Raw genomic sequence first — 27,609 nt, forward strand, 5'->3', positions numbered from 1 at the left:
TTTTTTGCTAATTGTATTCATACTGTGCTGTGCAGGGGTTTGAATCAAGCAGCTACAAACTTTTATTCATTTGATCAGGGAAGAATTGCCGCGTATAGGCTTTTTGAGATGATAAGTCGTTCATCCTCGGGGACTAATCAAGAGGGAACTATTCTGTCTGCTGTTCAAGGAAATATCGAGTTTCGGAATGTATATTTCAGCTATTTGTCACGACCTGAAATTCCAATCTTGAGTGGATTTTACCTGACTGTGCCGGCTAAAAAAGCTGTTGCACTTGTTGGTAGAAATGGTTCTGGAAAAAGCAGTATCATTCCTCTCATGGAACGGTTTTATGATCCTACACTAGGTACTATGATGTGTGATTTAAGATATATCAGTTTTTTTGTAATAATCATTCCTTTGGATACTCACCTGCGACGGAGACCATTATTAACTAATTAGATTTGTGGGTTTCTCTTATACAGGAGAAGTTCTACTTGATGGGGAAAATATTAAAAATTTAAAATTAGAGTGGCTGAGAAGCCAGATAGGCCTGGTGACACAGGAACCTGCCTTGCTTAGTCTAAGCATAAGAGAGAATATTGCATATGGCCGAGATGCTACTCCGGATCAGATAGAGGAAGCAGCTAAAAAAGCTCATGCACACACATTTATCAGCTCACTTGAAAAAGGATATGAAACTCAGGTAACTATCCACTGAAAAATTTGTAGTATGAGTATTTTTGGTGCTTCTGTTAGCATTTTAAAATTTGAAAATGACTTGTTTGTCTTTTAGGTTGGGAAGACTGGTTTAACGTTGACGGAGGAGCAAAAAATAAAGCTATCGATTGCTAGAGCTGTACTCTTAGATCCAACAATTCTTTTGCTTGATGAGGTCACTGGAGGACTAGACTTTGAAGCTGAAAGAGTTGTCCAAGAAGCTCTTGATCTTCTAATGTTAGGACGGTCGACCATAATAATAGCCCGACGACTAAGTCTGATAAGAAATGCCGACTATATTGCTGTAATGGAGGAGGGTCAGCTACTTGAAATGGGTACACATGATGAATTAATCAACCTTGGTAATTTGTATGCTGAGCTTCTGAAGTGTGAGGAAGCAACAAAGCTACCCAGACGGTAGGATTCTCCAGCCAAGACCATATCTAACAACTTGTCAATTCTGATGTGTAGTGAAAGTCATGTGGTAGATATATTTGTCTGGCTGCTTTTGACTTGTAATGATCTGTGTAGGGGTGAACTCTGATGATTATACTTGTTTGTGGAACTCTTTTGACTTGCAGGATGCCAGTTAGGAACTACAAAGATTCTGCTGCGTTCCAGGTGGAGAGGGATTCCTCAGCTGGCCTTGGCCCCCAAGAACCATCATCGCCTAAAATGGCCAAGTCTCCATCTCTTCAGAGAGGTCATAATGTTTTCCGTTCCCAGGAACTGTGCTTTAATAGTGAAGAATCACCCAATGATCATAGCCCTACACCAGAGAAAATGGGAGAAAATGGCTCTTCGTTGGATGTTGGTGATAAGGAACCAACCATCAAAAGGCAAGATAGTTTCGAGATGCGGTTACCGGAACTACCAAAAATTGATGTTCAGGGTCCACAACGTCAGAAATCAAATGGTTCAGATCCTGAGTCCCCTATATCACCCCTTTTGATATCAGATCCCCAAAACGAGCGCTCCCATTCACAGACTTTTAGCCGCCCTCTTGGTCATTCGGATGACACTTCAGCAAATTATAAGGTGGCCAAGGACGGTCAACATAAGGAGTCACCTTCATTTTGGAGGTTGGCACAGCTTAGTTTTCCAGAGTGGCTATATGCTGTATTAGGGAGTATTGGTGCTGCCATCTTTGGTTCATTCAATCCTCTTCTAGCTTATGTAATTGCATTAGTAGTGACGACATACTATGAGAGCACGGGAAGCCACCTGCGTGAGGAGGTTAACAAGTGGTGCTTGATCATTGCCTGCATGGGAATAGTGACAGTTGTTGCCAATTTCTTGCAGCATTTTTACTTCGGTATTATGGGGGAGAAAATGACTGAGAGAGTGCGGCGGATGATGTTCTCAGGTACTACAATACTTTTCTCCAGTGTTTAACTCACTTCACTACGCATTGCTACTTTGAGTTGCTTGGTTCATTAATTTTCTCTTATGTGACAGCGATGCTGCGTAATGAAGTTGGATGGTATGACGAAGAAGACAACAGTCCAGATACATTATCCATGCGCCTAGCAAATGATGCCACTTTTGTCCGAGCCGCATTCAGCAACAGGCTTTCGATATTTATTCAGGATAGTTTTGCTGTTATTGTTGCCATTCTTATTGGATTGCTGCTCGGTTGGCGCCTGGCCCTTGTTGCATTGGCGACTTTGCCAGTACTTACTCTTTCTGCCATTGCCCAGGTTTGTTTCTTTTCTTGAGTGTTCCCCAACAAGCCTTATGTTACTGTCTAGATGACCGTTTGAAGTTGTTTTCTTATGTCTTTTTGTCCCAATTCCGGTTTAGTAGTTGCATGCTTCCCTCTGTCAAAATGTGTATCTAATTTTTGCAATAGGTTTCCACTTCAAGTAGCGATTTAAGATGTGAATTTTCCTATTTACGTCATTTGGTCATCTCATCGTCATGCACTAACTTAGCTTGGAAGACCTTTGTCTGTTCTGCAAGTGCTGGTTTCTAATAACCCTCNGGAACTGTGCTTTAATAGTGAAGAATCACCCAATGATCATAGCCCTACACCAGAGAAAATGGGAGAAAATGGCTCTTCGTTGGATGTTGGTGATAAGGAACCAACCATCAAAAGACAAGATAGTTTCGAGATGCGGTTACCGGAACTACCAAAAATTGATGTTCAGGGTCCACAACGTCAGAAATCAAATGGTTCAGATCCTGAGTCCCCTATATCACCCCTTTTGATATCAGATCCCCAAAACGAGCGCTCCCATTCACAGACTTTTAGCCGCCCTCTTGGTCATTCGGATGACACTTCAGCAAATTATAAGGTGGCCAAGGACGGTCAACACAAGGAGTCACCTTCATTTTGGAGGTTGGCACAGCTTAGTTTTCCAGAGTGGCTATATGCTGTATTAGGGAGTATTGGTGCTGCCATCTTTGGTTCATTCAATCCTCTTCTAGCTTATGTAATTGCATTAGTAGTGACGACATACTATGAGAGCACGGGAAGCCACCTGCGTGAGGAGGTTAACAAGTGGTGCTTGATCATTGCCTGCATGGGAATAGTGACAGTTGTTGCCAATTTCTTGCAGCATTTTTACTTCGGTATTATGGGGGAGAAAATGACTGAGAGAGTGCGGCGGATGATGTTCTCAGGTACTACAATACTTTTCTCCAGTGTTTAACTCACTTCACTACGCATTGCTACTTTGAGTTGCTTGGTTCATTAATTTTCTCTTATGTGACAGCGATGCTGCGTAATGAAGTTGGATGGTATGACGAAGAAGACAACAGTCCAGATACATTATCCATGCGCCTAGCAAATGATGCCACTTTTGTCCGAGCCGCATTCAGCAACAGGCTTTCGATATTTATTCAGGATAGTTTTGCTGTTATTGTTGCCATTCTTATTGGATTGCTGCTCGGTTGGCGCCTGGCCCTTGTTGCATTGGCGACTTTGCCAGTACTTACTCTTTCTGCCATTGCCCAGGTTTGTTTCTTTTCTTCAGTGTTCCCCAATAATCCTTATGTTACTGTCTAGATGACCGTTTGAAGTTGTTTTCATATGTCTCTTTGTCCCAATTCCGGTTTAGTTGTTGCATGCATCCCTCTGTGAAAATGTGTTTCTAATTTTTGCAATAGATTTCCAGTTCAAGTAGCGATTTAAGATGTGAATTTTCCTATTTACGTCATTTGGTCGTCTCATCGTCATGCACTTAGCTTGGAAGTCTTTGTCTGTTCTGCAAGTGCTGGTTTCTAATAACCCTTAAAATAAAAATTTCAGAAACTTTGGCTTGGTGGATTCTCAAAGGGCATCCAGGAGATGCATCGAAAGGCGTCTTTAGTTCTTGAGGATGCTGTCAGAAACATATATACTGTTGTTGCTTTCTGTGCCGGTAACAAGGTGATGGAACTCTACAGACTGCAACTCCAGCGTATACTCAGGCAGAGCTTTTTCCACGGGATGGCTATTGGCTTTGCGTTTGGCTTCTCACAGTTTCTTCTCTTCGCCTGTAATGCACTCCTCCTGTGGTACACCGCGTTATCAGTAGACCGCAGATATATGAAGTTATCTACAGCTCTAACCGAGTACATGGTTTTCTCTTTTGCTACATTTGCCCTTGTTGAGCCATTCGGGTNCCCTCTTGGTCATTCGGATGACACTTCAGCAAATTATAAGGTGGCCAAGGACGGTCAACACAAGGAGTCACCTTCATTTTGGAGGTTGGCACAGCTTAGTTTTCCAGAGTGGCTATATGCTGTATTAGGAAGTATTGGTGCTGCCATCTTTGGTTCATTCAATCCTCTTCTAGCTTATGTAATTGCATTAGTAGTGACGACATACTATGAGAGCACGGGAAGCCACCTGCGTGAGGAGGTTAACAAGTGGTGCTTGATCATTGCCTGCATGGGAATAGTGACAGTTGTTGCCAATTTCTTGCAGCATTTCTACTTCGGTATTATGGGGGAGAAAATGACTGAGAGAGTGCGGCGGATGATGTTCTCAGGTACTACAATACTTTTTTCGAGTGTTTAACTCACTTCACTACGCATTACTACTTTCACTTGCTTGGTTTCATTAATTTTCTCTGATGTGACAGCGATGCTGCGTAATGAAGTTGGATGGTATGACGAAGAAGACAACAGTCCAGATACATTATCCATGCGCCTAGCAAATGATGCCACTTTTGTCCGAGCCGCCTTCAGCAACAGGCTTTCGATATTTATTCAGGATAGTTTTGCTGTTATTGTTGCCATTCTTATTGGATTGCTGCTCGGTTGGCGCCTGGCCCTTGTTGCATTGGCGACTTTGCCAGTACTTACTCTTTCTGCCATTGCCCAGGTTTGTTTCTTTTCTTGAGTGTTCCCCAACAAGCCTTATGTTACTGTCTAGATGACCGTTTGAAGTTGTTTTCTTATGTCTTTTTGTCCCAATTCCGGTTTAGTAGTTGCATGCTTCCCTCTGTCAAAATGTGTATCTAATTTTTGCAATAGGTTTCCACTTCAAGTAGCGATTTAAGATGTGAATTTTCCTATTTACGTCATTTGGTCATCTCATCGTCATGCACTAACTTAGCTTGGAAGACCTTTGTCTGTTCTGCAAGTGCTGGTTTCTAATAACCCTCAAAATAAAAATTTCAGAAACTTTGGCTTGGTGGATTCTCAAAGGGCATCCAGGAGATGCATCGAAAGGCGTCTTTAGTTCTTGAGGATGCTGTCAGAAACATATATACTGTTGTTGCTTTCTGTGCCGGTAACAAGGTGATGGAACTCTACAGACTGCAACTCCAGCGTATACTCAGGAAGAGCTTTTTCCACGGGATGGCTATTGGCTTTGCGTTTGGCTTCTCACAGTTTCTTCTCTTCGCCTGTAATGCACTCCTCCTGTGGTACACCGCGTTATCAGTAGACCGCAGATATATGAAGTTATCTACAGCTCTAACCGAGTACATGGTTTTCTCTTTTGCTACATTTGCCCTTGTTGAGCCATTCGGGTTAGCACCTTACATTCTCAAGCGCCGTAGATCTCTCGCTTCAGTTTTTGAAATCATAGATCGAGTTCCTACAATCGAACCTGATGATACCTCAGCTCTTAGTCCGCCTAATGTCTATGGAAGCATTGAATTGAAAAACATCGACTTCTGCTACCCAACCCGCCCAGAAGTATTAGTACTAAGCAACTTCAGTCTCAAAGTCAATGGGGGACAAACTATAGCTGTGGTTGGTGTTTCTGGGTCTGGAAAGAGCACAATAATATCATTGATCGAGAGATACTATGACCCAGTTGCTGGTCAGGTCATGTTAGATGGGCGAGACTTGAAGTCATATAATTTGAGATGGTTAAGAAGCCATATGGGTCTGATTCAACAGGAACCCATAATCTTTTCCACGACGATCAGAGAAAACATTATATATGCGAGGCATAACGCGAGTGAAGCTGAGATGAAGGAAGCAGCAAGAATTGCAAATGCCCACCATTTTATCAGCAGCTTACCTCACGGTTACGACACACATATCGGGATGAGAGGTGTTGAACTTACCCAAGGACAGAAACAGAGAATCGCTATAGCTCGGGTAGTGCTGAAGAATGCTCCTATACTGTTGATTGACGAAGCAAGTTCATCTATTGAATCTGAGTCGAGCCGTGTTGTGCAAGAAGCTCTTGATACTCTGATAATGGGGAACAAAACAACAATTCTGATAGCGCATAGAGTAGCGATGATGAGACATGTGGATAACATTGTGGTTCTCAATGGAGGCAAAATAGTAGAGGAAGGTACACATGATACTTTAGCGGCAAAGAACGGATTGTATGTCCGTTTAATGCAACCACATTTTGGCAAGAATCTACGGCGGCATCAACTGATCTAGAGAGATTGGACTTCTGTCTCCCTAATCGAGATTAGTTGAGTCACATACCAACCATGACGCGATAATGTTATTGGATGCGGTTACAGGACATAACTTGCGTCTGATCAAAGGCTTGTAGTCCGGGATGAGACCAAATGAGCAGAAGTTGTACAACCACGGTTAGATTCTGTAAGCAAACTAGGAGCTTGTAGACGTTTAGATTCCCTTATTCTTTCAGGAGACTAAGCAATGAAGGAGTAGGACTGTGTATTTATTCATTGCTTGGTCTCTAAGGTATATCGATTTGTTTATTGAAACTGACGATTAGAGGTAATTTATTTGCTGAGGTTTGTTTTTTTTTGTTGCTGTTGTGAGTGATTTAGGTGGAGAAATGTGTAATGGTTAGGGAAGAAAGAGAACAAATGTGTCTGTTTTTGTAAATACATCATATCCATTTTATTTGCCAGTTTGATTGAATTATTGAACCTACTCAGAATCTAACTCACAACTCACAAGACAAAAATACCAAAAACATCGTTGGAGTTGCAGAGAATATGAGTATCCATATTGTTATCTACATACAATTTTGTTACCACAGAGAGAGAAAGATAGATAGGAGTAAACATAAGATGTTTCTTCTGTTTGTCAAATCTCAAGGATCTTCAAAGAGTCAGCTACAACTTGAAGCTGCTTTTTCACTTTCCTCCACCTCCTCTCGTTTGCTCCAACTATGAGTGTGTAGTATCTGTCTGCAAACATCATATCAACCAAACACGTTCAATCCCTCACTTTCTTTTCCCATTTATGATTTTAATTATAATCTATGCTTACTGTTTCCAACCGCCACTGTTGCAAAGGAAGTGGTTGCATAGATGGGAGTTCTTAGTCCATACTCAAACGTGTAGTAGTTCCTTCCATCCTCCACCCTCTGCAATTTCATCTTTTATTTGTTTATAAGGATCCAATCTCTCAAAACTTCGATGATTCTATAAGATGTTAACTATCTGACCTCTTTCATATCGTAGATGGTAGCTACTTGGTTTGGTGCTGCATACTTATGCTTTACTAGATCATAAACCACCTGATGAACATATAAGAATGATGAACCAATGCGAATTCTCAAATTTACATATAGAGAAGAGAGGGAGTAAGATGTGCAATACATACCTCTTCCATAGAACCTATTTCACGGATGTCGTTTTTCTCTGTTGGTATGAACCTGACCCGAACATTCTGCAGTTGCAAGTATCTATCTTTGAAGGCTGAATCATGCGCCCTGAAGTCAAATTCCTATATAGTTTGCGTGGAACAAGATCATGTCAAAGCTTATTCATTTAAGTTTTATATATCCTTACAACAACAAAGGAAACAAAGCCATAGCTTACCCACCCTCCAGTCTGATGGGTAATAATAAGAATAACCGTCTTCTCTATCCACAAAAGCCGAGTAGCTTTTTGGTATCTCTGCAAAACATCATATGACGCAACAAAGTTATGTGTTTGGTCCCAAAAGAATGAAGAGGAGAGACAAAAGAAAGAAGTCATTTTTGCAGATTACCTTCAGCAAGAAGCAAACTTGCTGGAATTGAAGTTGCTACTAAGGTTCCTACTCCAACAAGAGCTTGCCTTCTCTTCCAGGTGTTTACTCTTCCATTTTGGTAATCTATTGAAGTGTTAATACAAACCAATCCACACAAGCCTATGTGATATTAGAAGAAAATTTTGGTTTCTTACTATTCTCTGAGGAGTCAAGCTTGTCGCCAGATGAAAGTAAGCAACAAGCTTTGAGTGATGGATTTGAACAGAGAATCTCTGTCTGGTAAGAAAATGAATCAATGTATACATAAATCAATCAACAATAATGGTTTGAATTTTTCAGAAATTGAGATAAAGTGGAAACAGAGCAGTGTTACTAAACCTTGTGGGGAATCGTTGGTGAGACACCATAGCAGATTGAGAGTGAAGAGACTGCCATAATGGCTACAATTCACAAGACTGTAGATGATCAATGAACATTGCCTTCCTGTTCTGTGTGGATAAGTAATTTCTAATTTTCGTCATTTTTCTGAGTTCTCCATTCATTACCGTGGATAAATGGATAATGAAAGATCCAAACATACATGTGGTGCAGATGAATTTTAAAAATCATCTGCTAAGATGACAAGTCTACATTAGTAAGTTGACATTTTAGGCGTTTTGTGAGAGTTTAATGATGAGATTAGTCATCAGCGAAAAACATAGAACTTGAATTCAAAATTAAACTGCAACATGAATGTATTGTAAAACGTTTTTGCTCCAAATACTACAAATACCATATGATGGTAATAATATCTTAAAGCAAAACTGAGACTACAAGAGACAAAAACCACAAGTCTGATTTGATAATTGCAGAGATAGATCAAACTTAGATGATGCCTATTTTGTTAGCAACATCCAAAGCGTCATAGTCGGGTGTAAGCCTCACGTAAGCCTTCTTGGTTCCATCAGGCCTTGCAGCAAACAAACATAACACATTGTGTCAAAATACATTACACACAATCAAACTCACAATATATACAACAAAGCTTTAAAGAAAACTCTCATTGAAGTTATACCTGATGAGGGTGTTGACCTTCTTAGTCTGGATGTCATACATCTTCTTAACAGCATCCTTAATCTTCTTTTTGTCAGCACGAATGTCAACAATGAAGACAAGAGTGTTGTTGTCTTCAATCTTCTTCATCGCAGACTCAGTGGTGAGTGGGTACTTAAGGATTTGGTAATGATCCAACTTGTTCCTTGGGGTAGCACTGATTCTGTCGTACTTAGGGTTTCTGGGCAAGGTAAGAGTCTTTGGCCTGTGGAAGGTGACCTTAGTCCTAATCTTCTTATCCTTCTTCTTGAAGGTTTGACCAGACTTCACAGCCTTTGCCGCCTTCAATGCCTTGGCCTTGGGATCGGCCTTCTTCGTAGTATCAACTGCATTACAACACAACACAGAGATTAAGCAACCAACACAACTACATTTGCTTCAACATCAAGACCAAATGAATTCATCTACATATCATATTCACTTCTATACATGGAAACTCCAAAAAGAACATCTACAACCCCAAATTCAATTCGATTCATGATTACTCCAAAAATCTTAACTAAGGTGAAGCTAAGCTGAAGTCTAGTAAAAGATTCAAATCTAATTTGTTCAAAGTAATGGTTCAATACGGAATCTGGTTATAAATGGAAAAAAAGATCGTACCTTTAGCCGGAGACATGGCTTAGAGTGATTCTTGTTCAGACTCGAAATCTGTAAAAAACCCAGAAAACCAAACTCAGTTTAACAAATCAAGAAACGAAATGTAAGAAGATTTGGAGCTCACTGTTAAGAAGGGGGAGAGAGACGACGAACGTACCTGGGAGGGGTGAAGGCAGGAAACGGGAAACCCTAGCCACCCGCCGCTTACAAATATATAGTGAGAACTGAAACCCTAAAATGTTGAAGTGATTTCTTTGGGCCTTTAATATTGTAAATGGGCCTTCCAAAAATACTTCAACTATTATCGCTTGGCTTGTCTAGTGAAAAGGATTATTATAGAGAAAAGGATTATTATAGTTCATATCACCTGTTTCATATTAAGTGTCATTTTAAGATTTTTCACATATCATGTAGATTAAGAAAATCAATAAATTTTCTATTTTACCCTTTATCAATATATTATTTATTTTTTCTATTGGTCAATACATTAAATTAGTAGGGATAAAATTAAAAAATTTATCAAACATCTACCTTAAAAATACAAAATGACACTTATTTTGTAACAAAATATTTAGCCTAAAATAATATGTAATATGAAACAGAGGGAGTATGTTTTATCTTTAAACTCAACTGCTAATTGCCTAATTTAATGTTCTCTTATATTTTCTTACGATAGTGTATTTAATTAGCAAATAAGACGTTGAGTGAACACTTATCTAATTTATTTAATCAAAAAGTTAGAAAAATAAATAATTTATAAAAGAAATTTGTTCAATTTATTTATTTTTTATTTCATAGAGGAATGAGTAAGTTTGGGATAACTAGCTACTTAAAATTAATCATTAATTGGTACTAGACTTATGCGACACACCGCCTAAAATCATGAGTTGAAATTAATTCACGTTGCTTACAAATATATAGTGGATGGAAACTGAAACCCTAAACATTATTGATTACTTTGGGCTTCGATATGGCTTGGCTTGTTTAGAGAAAAATATTATTATAGAGAGATCATTATAGTGAGGTAACCCAATATTAATCAGCCTATGTGAGGTCGTATGTTTTATATTTAAACTGAACTGCTAATTCAATGTTCTCTTATTTTCTTACGTTCATGTCTGGTTGATTATGCTGGGACAATATATTTAACAAGCAAATAATAGACGTTGAATGAACATTTATCTAATTTATTTAATCAAAAAATTATAAAACTACAAAATTTATAAAAGAAATTTGTTCAATTTATTTAATTTTTATTTCAGAGAGGAATGAGTAAGTTTGGGATAACTAGATACTTAAAATTGATCATTAAATTTGTACTCGACTTGTGCGACGCACCGTCTAAAATCATGAGTTAAAATTAATTCACGTTGCATACAAATTGGTAGATAGTAATGTCATGTGAATAATACAGAGAGGTGTGTTCATCTTATTGATTTTTTTTTATGTAGTGATTGCAAATGAAAATAATAAAGTGAATGTTGAGTTATATAGTGTTGGTAAGTTTACATTATGATACTCTTATTGATACCATTAAGCTAATATTGATAAAATATTTTTTTTATTGATAATATAATGTGCCTTTGACAAAATTAAGCTAATTTTTTTTTTTGCTAGTGGGAAAAAATAAGCTAATAATACTTACTTATTTGTGTTCTTAATTGATATCATAGTGAGCCTTTGGCCATAAGCTCTTAACTTATTTCTAGTTTGATGTTATCTCAGGCCTAACTGAATATTTTCCTAATTTTTTGACATTTTCTCATTAAATATTATAACTTAAATATTCTTTCCTCTTTTTTTCAGATATTAAATAACATTCTTAACAATTTATATTGAAATCAATATTGTTATTGAATAATATACCAGCTTTTATCGAATTTAGAACAAACTTATACTATCAAAGTTTATAATCTTGGCTTTACCAACACTACGAAAAGGGGTCAGGAACATTACATCAATTAATTTGCATTTTGAACCCAGAAAAAAATCTATTAATTTGCATCTAAAAATAAGTGATACTAATTTGAATGACTTATTTCTACTCAGATACAAAAAAAAAAAGATATAATGTAACATCAATTTCAATAATTGATGTCATTATTGATTTGTGTTGCATCAATTAATTGAAGTTGATGTAAATCAAGATCCATTTGCATCATTTTACAAATATTAATACATATAGATAAATTTACATTATTTAGAAAATAATACAAAAAATTAAATCAATAAAACAATTATGCTAATTAAGAACTAAGCATCAATTGTAAAAGTGATGTAACTATATTTAGTGACCTTGATGTTTTTATGATGTAAAAACTGGTAAAAGTTTAATAAGTAACTACTAGTATTAGTATAACAATATTCAAAATAATTATTGCAATGAATGCAAAATATTTGCATCAACACTTCTAGAATCACATATATAAATAATGTAAAACTTATTAGCATCAATTATAATGATGCTAATATATAAAATAAGTGACATTGCACAAAACACTTCTTTATTTAATTTGTAGTACAAAACCAAACACTAAGAAAACAAAACAACTATTTGATCTTAGTAGTTTTGTGAAGAGTTTTAAGCTGAGTAAATTAGTAATTACAAAATGAAAGTTTCAGTGGCGTGCTGCTATTGACGTGAAAAGACATACAAATTTGATAGTACTTATTTATTTTACGTCAAGTTACAAGTTACACCTTCTTTGGTTTTTTGTCTTTCCAAAAAAATTTAAACATTAATTATCCCAAACAGATAGTATAAAATGAATTGTTACTAGTCGAACTAATTCTAAATCGATCATTGAAAACATAGAATCTTTGACTAAACCCAAAAAGAGAAAAACGAAAATCTAGAAACTATTTTTGTCACGAATCTAAATCATGGTTTGGCTTGACATGTAAAGTTCATTCCTATAATGACTTCTACTTACAGGTTTAAAGGATGACTATACTCCTATAATGACTTCTACTTAACAGGTTTAAAGGATGACTACAGTACAGACTACTCAGTCTCCAATATAATCAATCATAGTCATACGTTCATGATTCATCCATAAAAAAATTAAAAACCTTTTCACGAGGGTCCTTTAATTAGACTTCTCATCTCAGCTGTACACGTGTCATGATGACTCCTCCAATCACGTGCGAGATCCCAAATCCATTGAGCAACCGCCACGTGGAAATTTTAAAACAGAGACGTCTCTTTGGCTGGTCCAAGTATATCTCTGTGGAATGGCTACTAACCACAACAGTCGTACGTAGTTAGTATCCTCTTCAATCTTTCTCCTTATTACCATATTTACCCTCGCCGTCTCTTCAAATTTCCATCTTCTTACCCCAAATTAAATAAACACAGCTTCCGCTCCTCCTCCTCATCAATCTCTCCCCGCCGCCTCCGCCGCAATTCCATCGCCGGAAAAATGGTTGAGCCAGCTATTCCAGATTCCGACGAAGGGATCTCGCTGCTCGAGTTTCACGGTAACGGTGACCGTTCCTGGCAGTTAAATTTCGACGATTTCCAGGTTTCTCCGGCGCACATGGAGAAGAAGACTCCGAGCAAACTACACAACTGTCTTGGTTGTTTGGGTAAATCTTCTTGCTTCTCCACTCCACTCGACATTTCCATTTTCTTCTTCAGTTTCACCTTCTTCTTCTGTGATAAGAGAATTGATATGTTTTTGTTTGCTATTTTTAGCATCTTTTAGATTCTTAATTAGATATTTATTGAAGTTGAGATTTTTTGGAATCTTTTTGGATGTTGAAGTGATTGAACATGATTGACTTGTTGTATAGTCTTTTAGCCTGATTTGAAGAAGCTATGGTGGTAACAAAAAAAAACAGAATCTTTGCTTTGTTGTTGTTGACATTAAAGAAAGAGTCTTTATTTCTTTCTGTTCTATTGGTAAAATTGTGATCTCAATTGAATTAGTGAGAAGAAACTGTAGCTGAAATGAATTGGATTTGATCTGAAGCTTATGTGCGTCTTTGAGTTTTCTCAGGTCCGGAAGACAATGTGGCAGATTATTACCAGCAGCAAGTAGAGATGCTTGAAGGCTTTACTGAAATGGATGAACTTGCTGAACGCGGCTTTGTTCCTGGAATGTCCAAGGTTTGATGAGGCTATGCATTTGTTATAAACTTATGATGCATTTGTTCTTGTTTATTGATTCTTGTATGAATTACTCTGTCTTGTGCACATATAGGAAGAGCAGGATAGTTTGGCTAAAAGCGAGACATTGGCGATTAGAATATCGAACATTGCAAACATGCTTCTTTTTGCTGCTAAAGTCTATGCTTCTGTCACTAGTGGCTCTTTAGCGATCATTGCCTCCACACTGGACTCTCTTCTTGATCTTCTTTCTGGCTTCATCCTGTGGTTTACCGCCTTCTCTATGCAGACACCGAACCCGTATCAGTATCCCATTGGCAAGAAACGGATGCAACCACTGGTTTGTATCATCATCCTCTTTAAGACTGACTATATATGCTCATTCATGTGTCTTCCATTAGTAGATTTCTATTATATGTTATGTTTATTGAATCAGCTGAAGCAAGCTTGCCTAGTTGTTTTGTGCTATTGATTTCTCTGTGCAACTGTTAAAAACTACGGCAAGTCTACAAAGTTTTTCCTATTTCTTCAATATGTGCATTCTTGCTTCAAATTCTCTCAGGGAATCCTAGTCTTTGCATCAGTGATGGCAACACTTGGGTTGCAGATTATCTTGGAATCTCTTCGCACAATGTTGTCCAGCGTATGTCTGATACTTGATCACCTAGCTTTGGTCTAGAGCTTTTTTTAAAGTCAATACATTATTCACGAAATCTCTTTCATATAGCACAAGGAGTTCAACCTAACAAAAGAGCAAGAGAGTTGGGTGGTTGGGATCATGCTTTCTGTTACATTGGTCAAACTGCTTCTGGTCCTCTACTGCAGATCATTCACTAACGAGATCGTTAAAGCTTATGCTCAAGATCACTTCTTCGACGTCATCACAAACATCATTGGACTCATTGCAGTAATCCTCGCCAATTACATTGATGATTGGATCGATCCAGTTGGAGCTATCATTGTAAGTCTCCACATTTATAAAAACAAAATCAAGTCTTTTTATCCTCTCCTTGCTGAAAATTGTCTCTTAATTCACGCAGCTTGCAATATACACGATACGAACATGGTCAATGACGGTATTGGAGAACGTGAACTCTCTTGTTGGGAAATCAGCAAGACCAGAGTATCTGCAGAAACTAACTTACCTGTGTTGGAACCACCACAAGGCCATTAGGCACATCGACACAGTGAGGGCTTACACATTTGGATCTCATTATTTTGTGGAGGTTGACATTGTTCTTCCTTCTGACATGCCTCTGCAAGTGGCTCACGACATTGGAGAATCGCTGCAAGAGAAGCTCGAGCTGCTAGAGGAGATCGAAAGGGCTTTTGTGCATCTTGATTATGAGTACACTCACAAACCTGAGCACGCTAGTAGATCCCACAGTTAGTTAGCTGTTTATCTTTTCAAGATGTCTACGTTTCCAAATCTTTTGACAACTTAAAAATCTCCAGTGTATTGTTTAGTAGACAATTGTGAGATAAAAAGGAATGATTTTTGTAACTAGCTACTTGCGTGTTTCATTTCATTTAGCAACAAGATGCTTTCCCCTACTCACGCACACATATGTTAAATGTACTAGTCTCAAGCAGATGACGTTACTGAAACCATCCATATTCACTACAACTTATAAAAAGTCTTAAATCCAAAGTCATATTGGTTTGACTTTGACGTATTAGAAAAAGTTGTAGTAGATTTTGTCCCACATCGGAAAGGTGAGGCGTGTGAGTGCTGTGAAGACTAGTATAAAGTATTGAGGGTGGACGACTGGTGAAAACTGCCTTAAACTAATGAGTAAGGAAAACAAAGCGAACGGTGAGAGCCGGTCGCAGCGCCTAATTAAATCGTGAAAACGTTTAAAAAATGGCGCAAGAATTTATGGAAGGGTAAATAGCTAGAATGTTTCAAATGTTGTATGTGCAGGGGAGTGGGTTTTTGGAGTTTGCTTGCTTTGATGATATTCTAAATTTGTTTGTTTGTTTGGTATGGCAGATGAGTACAGTAGAGAACCTGGGGAATTCGATCCTGGGATGGAAGAAGGTGAAGACAGGCCTATAGATCCAATTTCGGATATTGATATTACAAGAATCAATAGTCTTATGTTCAATTCAAGTGATGTCTAAGTGATGCTATCTTTTGTGTCAAACTGTCAATGATCTTTTTATTCAAACTTATCTTTAGCGGTTATTAATGGATTATGGTAATTAGTAGTACAGTGTCTGATGTCCATCTAATAAATAAAAAAAAGAAAATGAGATGCCTCTGTTACCTAAGCCTAAAAGTCCATACTTCCTACAGACTAAACCCAAATCAATCGTTTATTACTTGTTATCTTCCTCTTTCATATATATCCTTGAAAGGCACAAAACTTGTGACGGTAATAATTTTGAGAACAAAGTAACTGAAAACACATTACAGTATTTGGTGAAAAAGGCAATTGTCCAAAACCACGATTACAAAAAAATTGTTAGATTTGATAACGTTAAGGGGTGTCGAGTGGTCAACTACTATACTACATTACAAGTTTTTAATAATACTAGTTTTTGAACCCATGCGTATATTTTGGTGAAATGTATACATGATAGATGATAATTATGAAATATTAACTTATAAAAAACTTTAAATTACTATTAAGGTAAAAACTTTTTTGCAAGCTTCTTCACACTCTTCCGCTGAATAATCATTCAAAACCTCACTTTTTAAACTACCACACAACTTGTTAGCCAATCAAACTCCATGATCAAAATCATTGCTTCTTTTCTTGTAAAATTTGTACAATTTATGTAAACCAACATAGTCATATATTCACTCAATTATTGATACTTTTACAGTATACTTACTTGGTTTTAGATTCACATGTATTGAAACTTCTCAAACCAAAATCGTTAAAAAATGTTAAATAATGAAGTGGCTAATCCCTATTGGATGTTAATAATATAGAAAATTTTGTAAATTATAAATATGTTAAATAATAAAGTGGCTAATCCCTATTGAATGTTTAAAATCTTAGGGAGACAGCCTTAGAACCTTATAGCTCCTACTTTTATTTAGTATAATTTGGCAAAACGATATGTCTCGTACCAACCAAACCAAAGTCAATAGTAATAATATTTGGTACAAGTTAACCATAAAACCACTAAATCTAAATTCCAATTCTGTGGTTTTTTTAGTCAGATTTCTTCTGGAACCCAACAAATCGCTTTCTTCTTTTCATCTCTTCTCCGACACCGTTACTTCGTCAGTTGTACTACTATATAACTGAATGCGTTTTGGCTTATAAAAAATCTTTGGCACCATTCAATAGTACATATCTCTTTAAATAAAATAAAAAAAAAAAAGCCTTTCACACATTCAAACACTACATAAAGTGAGAGTATTAATAGCAGTATAAAGTGAGAGTATCACACATTCAAACACTACATATAGTTGAGTTGTGAGAAAATTTACACGGTGTTTTCGAAAAGACAAACGTTATAATAGAACTAAGTCATAACTCGCAGAAATGTTTTTTATTATTATTTTTATGTGTAATTTGTAGTTTTTTAAATTATGATTTAATATATAACAAACATATTTGAAATGAAGTAGCAAATTTAACAAAATACAGAAAATTTTACAACGCAAATTCTTATTTGTATTTTCTTCATTATTAACTGCATAATCCTAAATTTTGTTATTAATTTAATTAAACAATTATAAGTCACATAGACAAACAACATTATTATTTCTTTTGTCGAACTAGCCAAGAAATACCAAAGAAAATAACATGAGCCAAGAATATTTTATCTGGACGCAAACAACAAACCGGACATGCAATTTTGATTAAACTACTCAATAGAAATCTTTATTGTGCTTAAATCAATTACACAGATTTGTTGACGACAGACCAAAATTAGGTCTTGCTGGACTTGGTACGTTGATGTGGTGAACTGGTTATTAAGACAATTTACATGAAAAACAACATGATATTAAGATAAAAGAAACGTGGTATGAGAATGAAGTTTTCCTTCTCAGTACAAAGAGTTGGTGTTTTCACGAGACGTATAGCCAGCTTTGAGCTTTGGTGCTTTCTGTTTGACGAAGAAGAACGCAGAGAGAACACTCTTTTTCCGGACAGGAGCTTGAATGATCTCTCGTCGTGGGTTATTGTCAAGTGACTTGTGTGCTGCCAGAAGTTTGGGAACCTCCAAATCCTGAGGAAGCCACAAACTTGTCTTATCAAAACCATAGACGTAGCTCATATAATAAATATACAGCTCTTTCATTTTAATCTGTTGCCAATTAACTACTCGATTCATGGGACATTTGTTCCATGTAAAAATTGTAAACTCTTAAGATTTACCTTATGGGCAACACCGTATGCGGGCTTTGTGACAGTGGATACTACTGCAGTAACACCTGAGACCTGAGAACCAGCCAAAGGCTTCTTGTTTATAATGTCTTCTTCATCACCTGCATGAGTTTCAATGTATATTATCAATCTCACTGGATCATGAGTTACAAATGAAGAAATGCTATGCTTGATTCTTCTTCAAGTCCCTCTTTCTCGTACCTAATAGATGGAAAACTCCAAATGTCTTTGTGAAAGCTTTTGAATCTTTGGAGCTGCACAATAAGTATGTATTAGTTGTGTCTAGTTATCAAGAACGTGGGAAATAGTAGTAAAGCTTCTGTCAAGGCTCACCTTGGTGCAACTGTAAGGGTAAACTTGGTCTCTGAGCCTAAAAGCCAGGAGAGTGATTTTGATGCAGGGGCATCTAAGTGAGTGAAACCAAGCATCACTAAAAATGTTTGATAGTTGACTACTTATATAAACTAATAAGCTCCAAGGGGGAGGACATGGCACCTGAAGGTTGGAGACGGGATATAGCTTGGTAATGATTCTGTCTTGTGTTAGTTCGTCTGAGAGGACTAAAGTGTACCCGCCCGCTTGTTAACAGAATCTATAACAAAATCCAGAGAAAACAGAGGATTCAGATATCAATAGCAATTAGCAGAATATTGACAAGAGCCAAGAAAAACACTTACTTGGGTAGAAAGTAATGCTTGTGATGCAATGGGATAACTGCTAATAGCTGTTGCTGTCTAAGACCTTCTTTGTCGATATATGTCCGGCATGTAAGCAGTTGCTGATGATACAAAAAAAACCTTAAGGGAGAGAATGTTTACAAGATCAATAAATATAAGATCAATAAAGAAGTGTGTTGCTAGCTTACCTGGCTAACACAAGAAGCTCTCAACACCATAGTTGAAATGTCTGAATTTTGCTGATCAAATAGATCCAGTAAGCTTGGAAGCAACAGTTACAAGGTGACCAACAGCATTAATTAGAGCCTTTACAGTGTAGTCCTTCAAATTGTCCAATACCCTAACAAAAAGGAGGTAATGCAATGAGAAAATATGAAGAACAAAATTATCATAGAAAGCTATATATAAGTAATATGGTTGAATTAAAAGATGTTACATTTGCTTCTGCTATATAGGTAAGACTTTTTCACAGTAATCAGCAGCTGAGGCCTCAAGTTCTTGCGCTCGTGTTACATAAAAGTTGGAGAATAAACAATCCAAACAAAACAGAAGTTTCTTTGTCGAGTATTCTCCACGTAAAACTCTAGATCACAAAAGCTAAAGAAAAACGCAGATTACAAAGCTATTGTATTAATAATCCCAATAGCTAATAATACTGACCCCAGATGCAAGTCTTGAAGAACTGTAGTACACAAACCGACAATCATTAGTTTCGTATATTACTAATCTCTTAACAATGGCTAAAACCTTTACTAAACCACAGCTACTCTAAGACAAGAGAGACACAGTGATGAACAAAGGGAAACACCATTGAGCACTAGAAGAGTCCATTTAATTTCAAAAACAAAAAAAAATCTTTTGAAATAACTTACTAATGATAATTCTAAAAATATTTTAGTATATATTTTTATAATTATCCGGCTTATAACTCCAACAAACTTTAGGGGTACAATAAACAAGCCGAGCTGATGGTGAAATCCTAGGCATAGCTTCTAACTCCATTTGACACTCTTTGAGATGGCATGTTGCGAAGAAGGACATCTCCACTGTCTTTAAACATTTTGAGTTAGCGAGAATGTATTTCACTAGTTGTTTCTCAGCTTCTTTTCCTTCATACTCTATCCACTGAACAATCTCTAGATGAGACGATATGCATTGGGGAATAGTACTCGGCTGGTTCCAGGAACATGGGGGACACCCCTATACACCATGACAGTATTTACTCTTTAATATACATTTATTAAAATTCATCAAAACTGGATGTGCATATATGTTAAGGGATGATGGCACTTACCGTGGTCTTGACCGCAAGAGTTTTCAGTTTAGAAAATTTCTGAAGCAAACACATAAGTGGTTCCAACCAATATACTGAAAATTCTGCATTCAAGATAAAATCTGTGATCCTAGGGAACTCAATGGTTTTAATGGTTTTAAGACACGCAACCTGCAANNNAAAAAAAAAAAAAAAAAAAAAAAAAGATTGGTTGACCAAGCAAGCAACAAGGAACAGAGGAGATCGAGCCTGAGGTATATACCATTGATTCGGTTATATTCAAGTTGAGACGTATGGCAGAAGAAAGACATCTCAGAAACTTTTCATCATCATTGTTAACAATCAAGGTGGAGACTGCGGTATCAAGGCAAAGAAAATTACTCATCAAACTAAGAGAGTCTCTCAGCCTATAGTCAGCGATGTCTAAGTATTTTAATCCAGGGCAATCTATCACCAACGACCCAGTGTGATATTCTCCCTCTCCCTCTCCCTCTCCCTCTCCCTCTTCCTCTTCCTCTTCCTCTTCGGTCAGATAAGTTAAACATTTCAACGAAGGCACTTTCACGGTAACGTTTGTCAAGTTGTCATCTTTAGCAGGTCGTATAAGCACCAGTTGTTTGAGAACCGGGGAACTTGATAAAAGCCTAGCAAGAGATTCTTCGTCTTTGTAGACCACATAGGCAAGTTTCAGAAAAGAGAGAGATGGTAGGCTAGGGGGGAAAGAAATGTCAATTAGAATCTGGTTTGATAGAGTTAAAGAAACAAGCGAGTCGCATGTGTAAAGGCTCTCAGGTAAGCTTGTGGGCTCTCCTGTCCAGAGGAGACTGAAATCTAATCTTTTCACACCGTGGTTAACAGCTTTGCCAACCCACTTTCTGACATCTACTACGTCAACAGGAGGACATTGTGGACCCAGTTCGACAACCAGTCTTACTAGTTTCGGTGCCTTATGGTGTTGCAGTGACTTGTCAACAAACCACCCAAAGCTCTCGCTCCCTTGGTCGTGTTTGAAGGCGAGTTCATGGAGCATCTTCCAAACGCAACGCCATCTTTTAGACAAGATACCAGTGGCCACTGCATCTTTCGTCGGGACGCGGAGTAAGATTTGCAACAGCAAATCGTCGGGCAAATCACATATTCTCTCAATCCTCAACAAACCCATAGTTGTAGTTGTGCCCAATTCAAACTAAAACGCTAGTAATTCCCTCTCTGGAAGGAAACAAACAAAAACCCTAATCTGTTCCGGGATTAAACTAAGAGGTTGTAACTAGAAACAACTTACCGCAAGCTTGAAATTAGAAATTAGAGGAGGACGGAGGACGAACGATAAACCCTGAACCCCCAACAAGTCACACTCGGAGATTTTTGGATTGAAGAAGAAAGATGTTTTTTTTTTAGGAATAATAAAGTCCCAAAATAAAAATAAACATTTAGTAAAATAAACATTTTTGATTATTTACTTTTATTTGAATAACTTTCTAAAAATCTAGACAAATCATATCATTACACGTAAGTGTGTGGAGTTGATTTTGATGACTCACGGACATAACTCTCTCGCTCACAGAGAGGCACTTGAGTTTCAATTTTGTTATTATACCAAATTCATCACATTACTAGTACTCTCATTCTCATTTTAAAAATGTGACTAACAAAGGAAATTTTAAGTTTTTCCCGGCAATCTTTGGATTTACAAGACTTATGGAGCCACGGTGTGTATATACAAGACTTATGAGAAACCTAAACCGTATTAATGAACTCCTAGTTCGGAGTTCAAGATCATCTACCATCGGCAGATCTTACAAAATTAAAGGAGTACCTCCACGCTGGCAGTCTCAGATTTCTGATGCTTTTCAAATTTAGGAGGTGGAATATCTTGATTTAGTGGTTTTTGAACCTCGGATACAAGGTTGAATAACTAACTACTCGATCGAAATCTTTATTATGCTTAAATCGATTTTACACAGTGTTGTTAACGACAGACCAATTGGCTGGACTTGGTACGTTGATGTGGTGAAACTGGTGATTAAGATAATTACATGAAAATCAACATGTTATCAAAAGATAAGAGAAAAAACCGTGATATAATAAGATTGAAGTTTTCGTGATCCGTACAAAAAGTTGGTGTTTTCACGAGACATAACCAGATTTGAGCTTTGGTGTTTTCTGTTTGACGAAGAATGCAGAAAGAACACTCTTTGTCGGGACAGGAGCTTGAATGATCTCACGTCGTTGGTTGTTTTCAAGTGACTTGTGTGCTTGCTGCCAATAGTTTGGGAACCTCCAAATCCTGAGGAAACCACAAACTTGTCTTATCAAAATCATAGACGTATCTCATTTAATACAGCTCTTTAATTTTTAATCTGTTGCCGAATTAAGCCAATTAACTACTTGACACATGCAACATTTGTTCCATGTATAGTTGCAAACTCTTAAGATTTACCTTATGGGCAACACGTATGCCTGCTTTGTGACGGTGGATACTGCAGTAAAACGATATGTCTCCTACCAACCAAACCAAAGTCAATAGTAATAATATTTGGTACAAGTTAACCGGAAAACCACTAAACCTAATTTTTAATTCTGAGGTTTTTTTAGTCAGATTTCTTCTGGAACCCAAATCGCTTTCTCTTTTCCATCTCTCTACTGTTTTGAATGACTCGATTGGCTTCATCGTATAGAGTTTTATAGATCTCTTTGAGACGAAACAAGATTAAAAAAAAAAAGGTAAACTCGTGAGACTAGAAAGTTATATTTCTGATGAATTTTGCTGAGAATAGTCTCGTTTAAACTTAATCAATGACTTGGGTTCTTTTCGTTTTCTTCTTTCTTGTTATAAAAATTGATACTTTTATGGTTTAATCCTTGGCGCATTGATTCTTTCTCTTCTGATATTAGTTGTTAGAAGATTTTTTATTGCTCATTGGTTAATCAAATTTGACTATCAAGTGTTTAGTATTTTATATAACTGGTTTTTGTTTCTAGTACTGTATATTGCATTAGAGTCTCTTTACAAAAGCTGAAGTCCATATTCTTTGTCTTCATCACTTACTGGACTACTTTTGGTGAATTGTGTTACAGAAATCTTTAGGAATTGATCCAAAGTGGTGGGGATTAATGGGAACCATAGACCTTAGAGCTGCTGCAGATGGAAACTTGTTTGCGGATCTTAGTAGTCAAGTTCACCAGCTCCCTTGCTGTATTAGATTCGATGGTCCTTCTGAAGTTTCCCACTATTTCAAGCCTAAATCCAGTGGTAACAGAACAATAGTACTATGTTTTTGTGATTCTGTTTTCACTCTTTTTTTATATATATATAGCGAGATTAATGTGGGAAGTTTCTTTTTTTTCATCAACCGTAGAGGTTGAAATTGATGGAGTAAAAACGGAAGAAGCTCATTTCAGAGGAAGGAAGTTGCAAGGAGCAACTATCTCACTCCCTAGTGGCTATTCTGGTACTCTTTTTTTCTTAACTGATGTAAAGGTGGAAACTTTTGGAATTTCTTATGGATATATCTTAAGAATGATGGAACTAATGTACCAATTCCTGATGATGGAGATCTTAGTTAGAGAGTTTTGACAATAAATATCTGAGATGTCTTGATGAATCTGCTACTCGAGATATTATTATGTTTTTGGTTACTCACTTACTCATTTAGCTTGTTCATATGTTATCCCCCTTCAGGTTTTGTGCTTGGACAAGCGAGTGACCTGAATGCTAATGGAAAGAGAAAAGCTTCTAGTATCACGGATGAGAACCCGTGTTGGGAAGCTAAGGCCAAATTCGATAACCTGACATACTGGAATCACGATAATCTCCCTTCAAAAGACGATACTTTTGTGCGGTCTTTTCATTGGTTTAACATTGCAGAAGCGGTGAGTTTATATTACAGTTTCCATTCATTCGTCTCTCGTTGACTGGTTTCATAAGTTGTTGGTCTTTTATCTGGTTCCTAACTTGATTGTGAACAATGGCTGAGACTCTGCAGCTGCACAAGCCAGTGAAAGTTGAAGACTTGGTTGCAGCAGTTTCACATGGTGGAAAGGATCAACTATGAAAGTGGCATTAGAACGTTGAACAAAACATAAAACCAAGTAAGAAGGTCACTTAAGAACGTTTGTTTTGTTGACATATAATTCTCAAGGCTTGTTTGGATTCCATTTGATGATAAGTTGTGTTATTTTCTGTGTAATATTTAAATTCTATGATTTTGAATTGTTTTTTAAAAAATGAATTTATTTGCCTATCTGTTTACATAAACAAAATTTTGTAATTTCTTGGGGGTTATATTATTCCCCTTTAATATTGCAATTTTTGTCAGCACAGAGTTAATTTTGAATCTTCATGAATCATCTAATCAACAATAGTATATGATCTGTACTATATCATAGATAGTTAACTTAAAAAAAGTAATTGTAATCTTAATCAAATAATCTCCCTAAATTAAAAAAAGTAATGATATACTAGAAGTTGTTTATTTTTAGTGTTTTTTGTGTGCTGTTTTGGTAGGTTTTCTATGTGTTGTCTAGTAGCATCTTTAATTAATAATTTGTGTGTTTCTATTATTCAGTTTCCATATAATTATAAAAATAATACCTCTAGATTACAAGTGTTATAACATTGCCTTTATACTATGTATCTATATAACTATATATAAATGATTTTAGAAAGTCATTCATTGTGTAATATAAACATATTAATTAAATCTAGATAGATATTTAATACACACTCAAATGTGTATATTTGAGTATTATTTTTAGCATTTTGACTTTGAAGAGAGATTGTTATTGTTTTGAACTTTCAAGTTTTTGTTTGACGAGGGAAATTTAATAAAGTAAAGTAACGGAGAACGTCGTTTTCATTTTCTTTTTGCATGTATTTTTGTAAATTTGTGTATCGTATTGTAATAACGGCCCCATGCCAAAATTATTGGAGTCTTTCAAATTAAATAAACAGAATGAGAAAACTTTAACTTATTAAATTCCCCAAAATATTTCGTGTGTGAAACAAACTGACCATATTTTTTGACGTCGATTTCGATTTCGTTTCTCATCTTTCAACAAATTTGAACAAGTGAATCGTGATTGTGACTCTTGAAGGTTGGTTTTGTTTTCTCTCTTCAATCCTCAAATCTTCTTTTTCACCTACAAAAAGTTTCATGTTGTATGTCTCAATTCTCAAAATCTAATCATCTTTTAAAAGCTTCTTTTCACAGATTTGGGATCGAAGAACGAATCTTTTTTTTTTTGAGAACATCTTTTACTGACAAAAAGGTTCGATTTTTATTTTTTTCCTCTGTTATTTATATTGGTTTCTTTATTCTGGGTTGTTCTGGATTCTGTTATTTGTTCGATTGGAGCTTTGAAAAGGTTTCATCTTTGTGTTGCAGATGAACTTCGTTTTCTATTCTTGGGTTTTTATGTTGATGATTCACTGAAAAGAGATTGCAATTTCGTTGTTGTGGTGTGAGGTGAGGGACTCAAAAAGAGAGACAATGGAGTTTAAGGAGATTAGATCCGTGATTGAGAGATCTATGCGTTATAATGAACTGTTTCAACAACCTCTGCGTCAAGAAAAGATGAGTGTTGTTAAGAGTTTTATCCAAAAGTCCGATTCTGGTTTCAGAGTGGTTCCAACGAAGGAGCTCTGTCGAGTTTATCTCCAGAAACCTAATTTGTTGGCTTCTAAAGGTGTAATTGATGCACAAGCCAAGCCTCCTCACAGGAGATTTGGTAGGAGTTATGATCAGCAAAACTTGAAGTCGACGAGGCTGAGACATCATCATCATCTTCATACAAGTGTTGATGATCCTCTGAAACCCAAAATGGAGGAGGAGAAGAAAGAGATTTCTCAGAGATATTTTACTCCTCTTGGTTTCAGTAGTGGTTCTCATTTGGGATATAGGAAGAAAGGAAAAGACTTTTTAGTTGAGAAGAGTTCTATGGCAATGAATAATAAACTTTGTCATGGTACTACTTCATTTGGTCAGAAGAAGGAGAGAGTTGTGAGAGAAGTTAAATCCAATTTGATGGTTAGTACATCTAGGGACACAGTTGCAGCAGATGTGAAGTTGAGGGATTCATCTTCTTCAGCTTTCATTACCAAGGTAACTTTATTTATCTCATTATAACTATGCCAAAATTCCCAAGGAATCAGACCATTTCTAATAGTTTTCTTTACCTTAAGTCGTCAAAGTCCTTTTTTCGTGTAATGATCTGAGTACTTGAAGCTTATGTTGATGTTACACTGAACTGCAGGATAAAAACGATGATTGTTCCAATGCATCTCCTGAATGTCAGACGAACTCAGAAGAAGCTCATCAACCTAGTCCTGTTTCTGTTCTAGAGCCAATGTTTTACGAAGATATCTTAGACGACAGTGAAGATCTCGATTTTCAAAGTAAGGAAGAGTTTTAGTAACTGTAAATATCTGTTGTTAGAATGTGCTAAACTGTAATAACTCTGTACTTCTTCTTATATCTCATTAGGTCTAGAGGAAGAGCTTGAGACCCTGAAATCTGAATCTGAGAGTTATTCAGATGGGAGTGGGATGGAAGTATCGAGCGATGAGGAGTCTGTGGTCGGTTCTGAAGTCAAAGAAAGCAAGGATGTTGAACAAATTGGGTTCTTGGATACTCAACAAAGCAGGGACTCTTCCTACATTGATGATATCTTGGCTGAAGCTGTACAAGGGGACAAGAATTGGGTTCCTGACAAACAAGATTTAGCCATCAGCCCCAAAATCTTCGAGAAACTGGAGAAGAAGTATTACACAGAAACATATTGGAAGAGTTCTGAAAGAAGGATATTATTTGATAGAGTCAAGTCAAGCCTGGTCGAGATTCTAGAATCGTTTTCAGCTACACCAACATGGAAGAAACCCGTTTCTAGGAGACTTGGCACTGCACTAAGCACATATGCACTGAAACAAGAACTCTGGAAAGTACTTGCTAAGCAAGAGAAGCGAGCCAAGAAAAAACCATTGGCCAAAGTGCCAGTCATAGACATTGATGAGTGGTTAGAACTTGAAGCTGATGATGAGTCAGTGGTTTGTGAATTAGAAAGTATGATAGTGGATGATTTGTTGGCTGAGGTTGTCAGCTTCATGTAGGGTGTAGAGTGATTCTTTTCATTCTTTTTCATTTCACATTGCATTCTCTGCATTTTATTTGAGATATAGAAAACAGAGTAGTAGTTGCATTTGGCTTGCATTATCAAAGGGAGATGTATAGCATTTGAGAAGAGTTGTGTATACAAATAGTTTCTTTGTCAGGTCTAGGATCGGCCTCTTAGCAAGTCAGTCACATTGCTTCAAAAGCCTATTGTGACTTGTACCCATTTGTCAAAGTATTTCAACAAGTTTTTTTGTGTGAATGAAACAGGAATTTGATTGAAACAGTCTCATTGAAATAAATTTCTTTGGAATTTAGATTTACACAACAATGGAAA

General features: G+C 36.7%; 9 protein-coding genes and 1 long non-coding RNA gene across 11 annotated transcripts; 5 read left to right on the forward strand and 5 right to left on the reverse strand.

Moving 5' to 3' along the window:
• Positions 48-6,985, forward strand: LOC104788885 (ABC transporter B family member 6-like). The gene is made up of 7 exons (XM_019245700.1): positions 48-346; positions 465-685; positions 776-1,116; positions 1,281-1,705; positions 4,317-4,676; positions 4,770-5,011; positions 5,311-6,985. Exons 1-7 carry the CDS (start codon positions 109-111, stop codon positions 6,538-6,540), a joined length of 3,057 nt encoding a protein of 1,018 aa, XP_019101245.1. The 5' UTR covers positions 48-108; the 3' UTR covers positions 6,541-6,985.
• LOC104785489 (photosynthetic NDH subunit of lumenal location 1, chloroplastic) lies at positions 7,039-8,594 on the reverse strand. The gene is made up of 8 exons (XM_010510708.1): positions 8,437-8,594; positions 8,253-8,334; positions 8,077-8,181; positions 7,909-7,982; positions 7,687-7,809; positions 7,529-7,600; positions 7,351-7,447; positions 7,039-7,268 (listed from the first exon to the last, which is right to left on the reverse strand). The coding sequence occupies exons 1-8, from the start codon at positions 8,491-8,493 to the stop codon at positions 7,165-7,167; spliced, it is 714 nt and encodes a 237-aa protein (XP_010509010.1). The 5' UTR covers positions 8,494-8,594; the 3' UTR covers positions 7,039-7,164.
• On the reverse strand, positions 8,744-9,999 carry LOC104785490 (60S ribosomal protein L23a-1). Its single transcript, XM_010510709.2, has 4 exons — positions 9,908-9,999; positions 9,754-9,801; positions 9,113-9,476; positions 8,744-9,007 (listed from the first exon to the last, which is right to left on the reverse strand). The coding sequence occupies exons 2-4, from the start codon at positions 9,767-9,769 to the stop codon at positions 8,923-8,925; spliced, it is 465 nt and encodes a 154-aa protein (XP_010509011.1). The 5' UTR covers positions 9,770-9,801; positions 9,908-9,999; the 3' UTR covers positions 8,744-8,922.
• On the forward strand, positions 12,988-15,401 carry LOC104785491 (metal tolerance protein 11). Its single transcript, XM_010510710.2, has 6 exons — positions 12,988-13,338; positions 13,752-13,861; positions 13,956-14,201; positions 14,424-14,504; positions 14,589-14,822; positions 14,902-15,401. The coding sequence occupies exons 1-6, from the start codon at positions 13,173-13,175 to the stop codon at positions 15,250-15,252; spliced, it is 1,188 nt and encodes a 395-aa protein (XP_010509012.1). The 5' UTR covers positions 12,988-13,172; the 3' UTR covers positions 15,253-15,401.
• On the forward strand, positions 15,614-16,075 carry LOC104785493. Its single transcript, XR_767372.2, has 2 exons — positions 15,614-15,748; positions 15,855-16,075. It is a non-coding gene; the product is annotated as an uncharacterized LOC104785493 (long non-coding RNA).
• On the reverse strand, positions 17,767-18,454 carry LOC104788886 (protein ABIL1-like; the record flags this gene model as incomplete). Its single annotated transcript, XM_019245198.1, has 3 exons — positions 17,767-18,055; positions 18,205-18,314; positions 18,415-18,454. Coding segments are annotated over 3 exons (333 nt in total), but the record flags the coding sequence as incomplete, so codon positions are not given.
• LOC104785494 (putative F-box/FBD/LRR-repeat protein At1g22000) lies at positions 19,516-20,635 on the reverse strand. Its single transcript, XM_010510711.2, has 3 exons — positions 20,426-20,635; positions 20,185-20,334; positions 19,516-20,090 (listed from the first exon to the last, which is right to left on the reverse strand). Exons 1-3 carry the CDS (start codon positions 20,546-20,548, stop codon positions 19,785-19,787), a joined length of 579 nt encoding a protein of 192 aa, XP_010509013.1. The 5' UTR covers positions 20,549-20,635; the 3' UTR covers positions 19,516-19,784.
• On the reverse strand, positions 20,669-21,540 carry LOC104788887 (putative F-box/FBD/LRR-repeat protein At1g22000; the record flags this gene model as incomplete). Its single annotated transcript, XM_010514658.1, has 1 exon — positions 20,669-21,540. A coding segment is annotated over exon 1 (657 nt), but the record flags the coding sequence as incomplete, so codon positions are not given.
• Positions 22,756-24,481, forward strand: LOC104785495 (ribonuclease H2 subunit C-like). Of its 2 annotated transcripts, none has more exons than XM_010510712.2 (5): positions 22,756-22,887; positions 23,242-23,416; positions 23,523-23,615; positions 23,846-24,036; positions 24,150-24,481. In XM_010510712.2, the coding sequence occupies exons 2-5, from the start codon at positions 23,278-23,280 to the stop codon at positions 24,216-24,218; spliced, it is 492 nt and encodes a 163-aa protein (XP_010509014.1). In that variant the 5' UTR covers positions 22,756-22,887; positions 23,242-23,277; the 3' UTR covers positions 24,219-24,481. The 2 variants fall into 2 exon arrangements, with proteins under 2 accessions (XP_010509014.1, XP_019101246.1); XM_019245701.1 differs by having other exon boundaries at positions 22,756-22,884; positions 23,240-23,416.
• On the forward strand, positions 24,593-27,564 carry LOC104785496. Its single transcript, XM_010510713.2, has 5 exons — positions 24,593-25,260; positions 25,377-25,434; positions 25,551-26,267; positions 26,419-26,560; positions 26,649-27,564. Exons 3-5 carry the CDS (start codon positions 25,656-25,658, stop codon positions 27,269-27,271), a joined length of 1,377 nt encoding a protein of 458 aa, XP_010509015.1. The 5' UTR covers positions 24,593-25,260; positions 25,377-25,434; positions 25,551-25,655; the 3' UTR covers positions 27,272-27,564.

The sequence above is a fragment of the Camelina sativa genome, chromosome 5 (genome assembly GCF_000633955.1).
Source record: "Camelina sativa cultivar DH55 chromosome 5, Cs, whole genome shotgun sequence".
Taxonomy (NCBI): domain Eukaryota; kingdom Viridiplantae; phylum Streptophyta; class Magnoliopsida; order Brassicales; family Brassicaceae; genus Camelina; species Camelina sativa.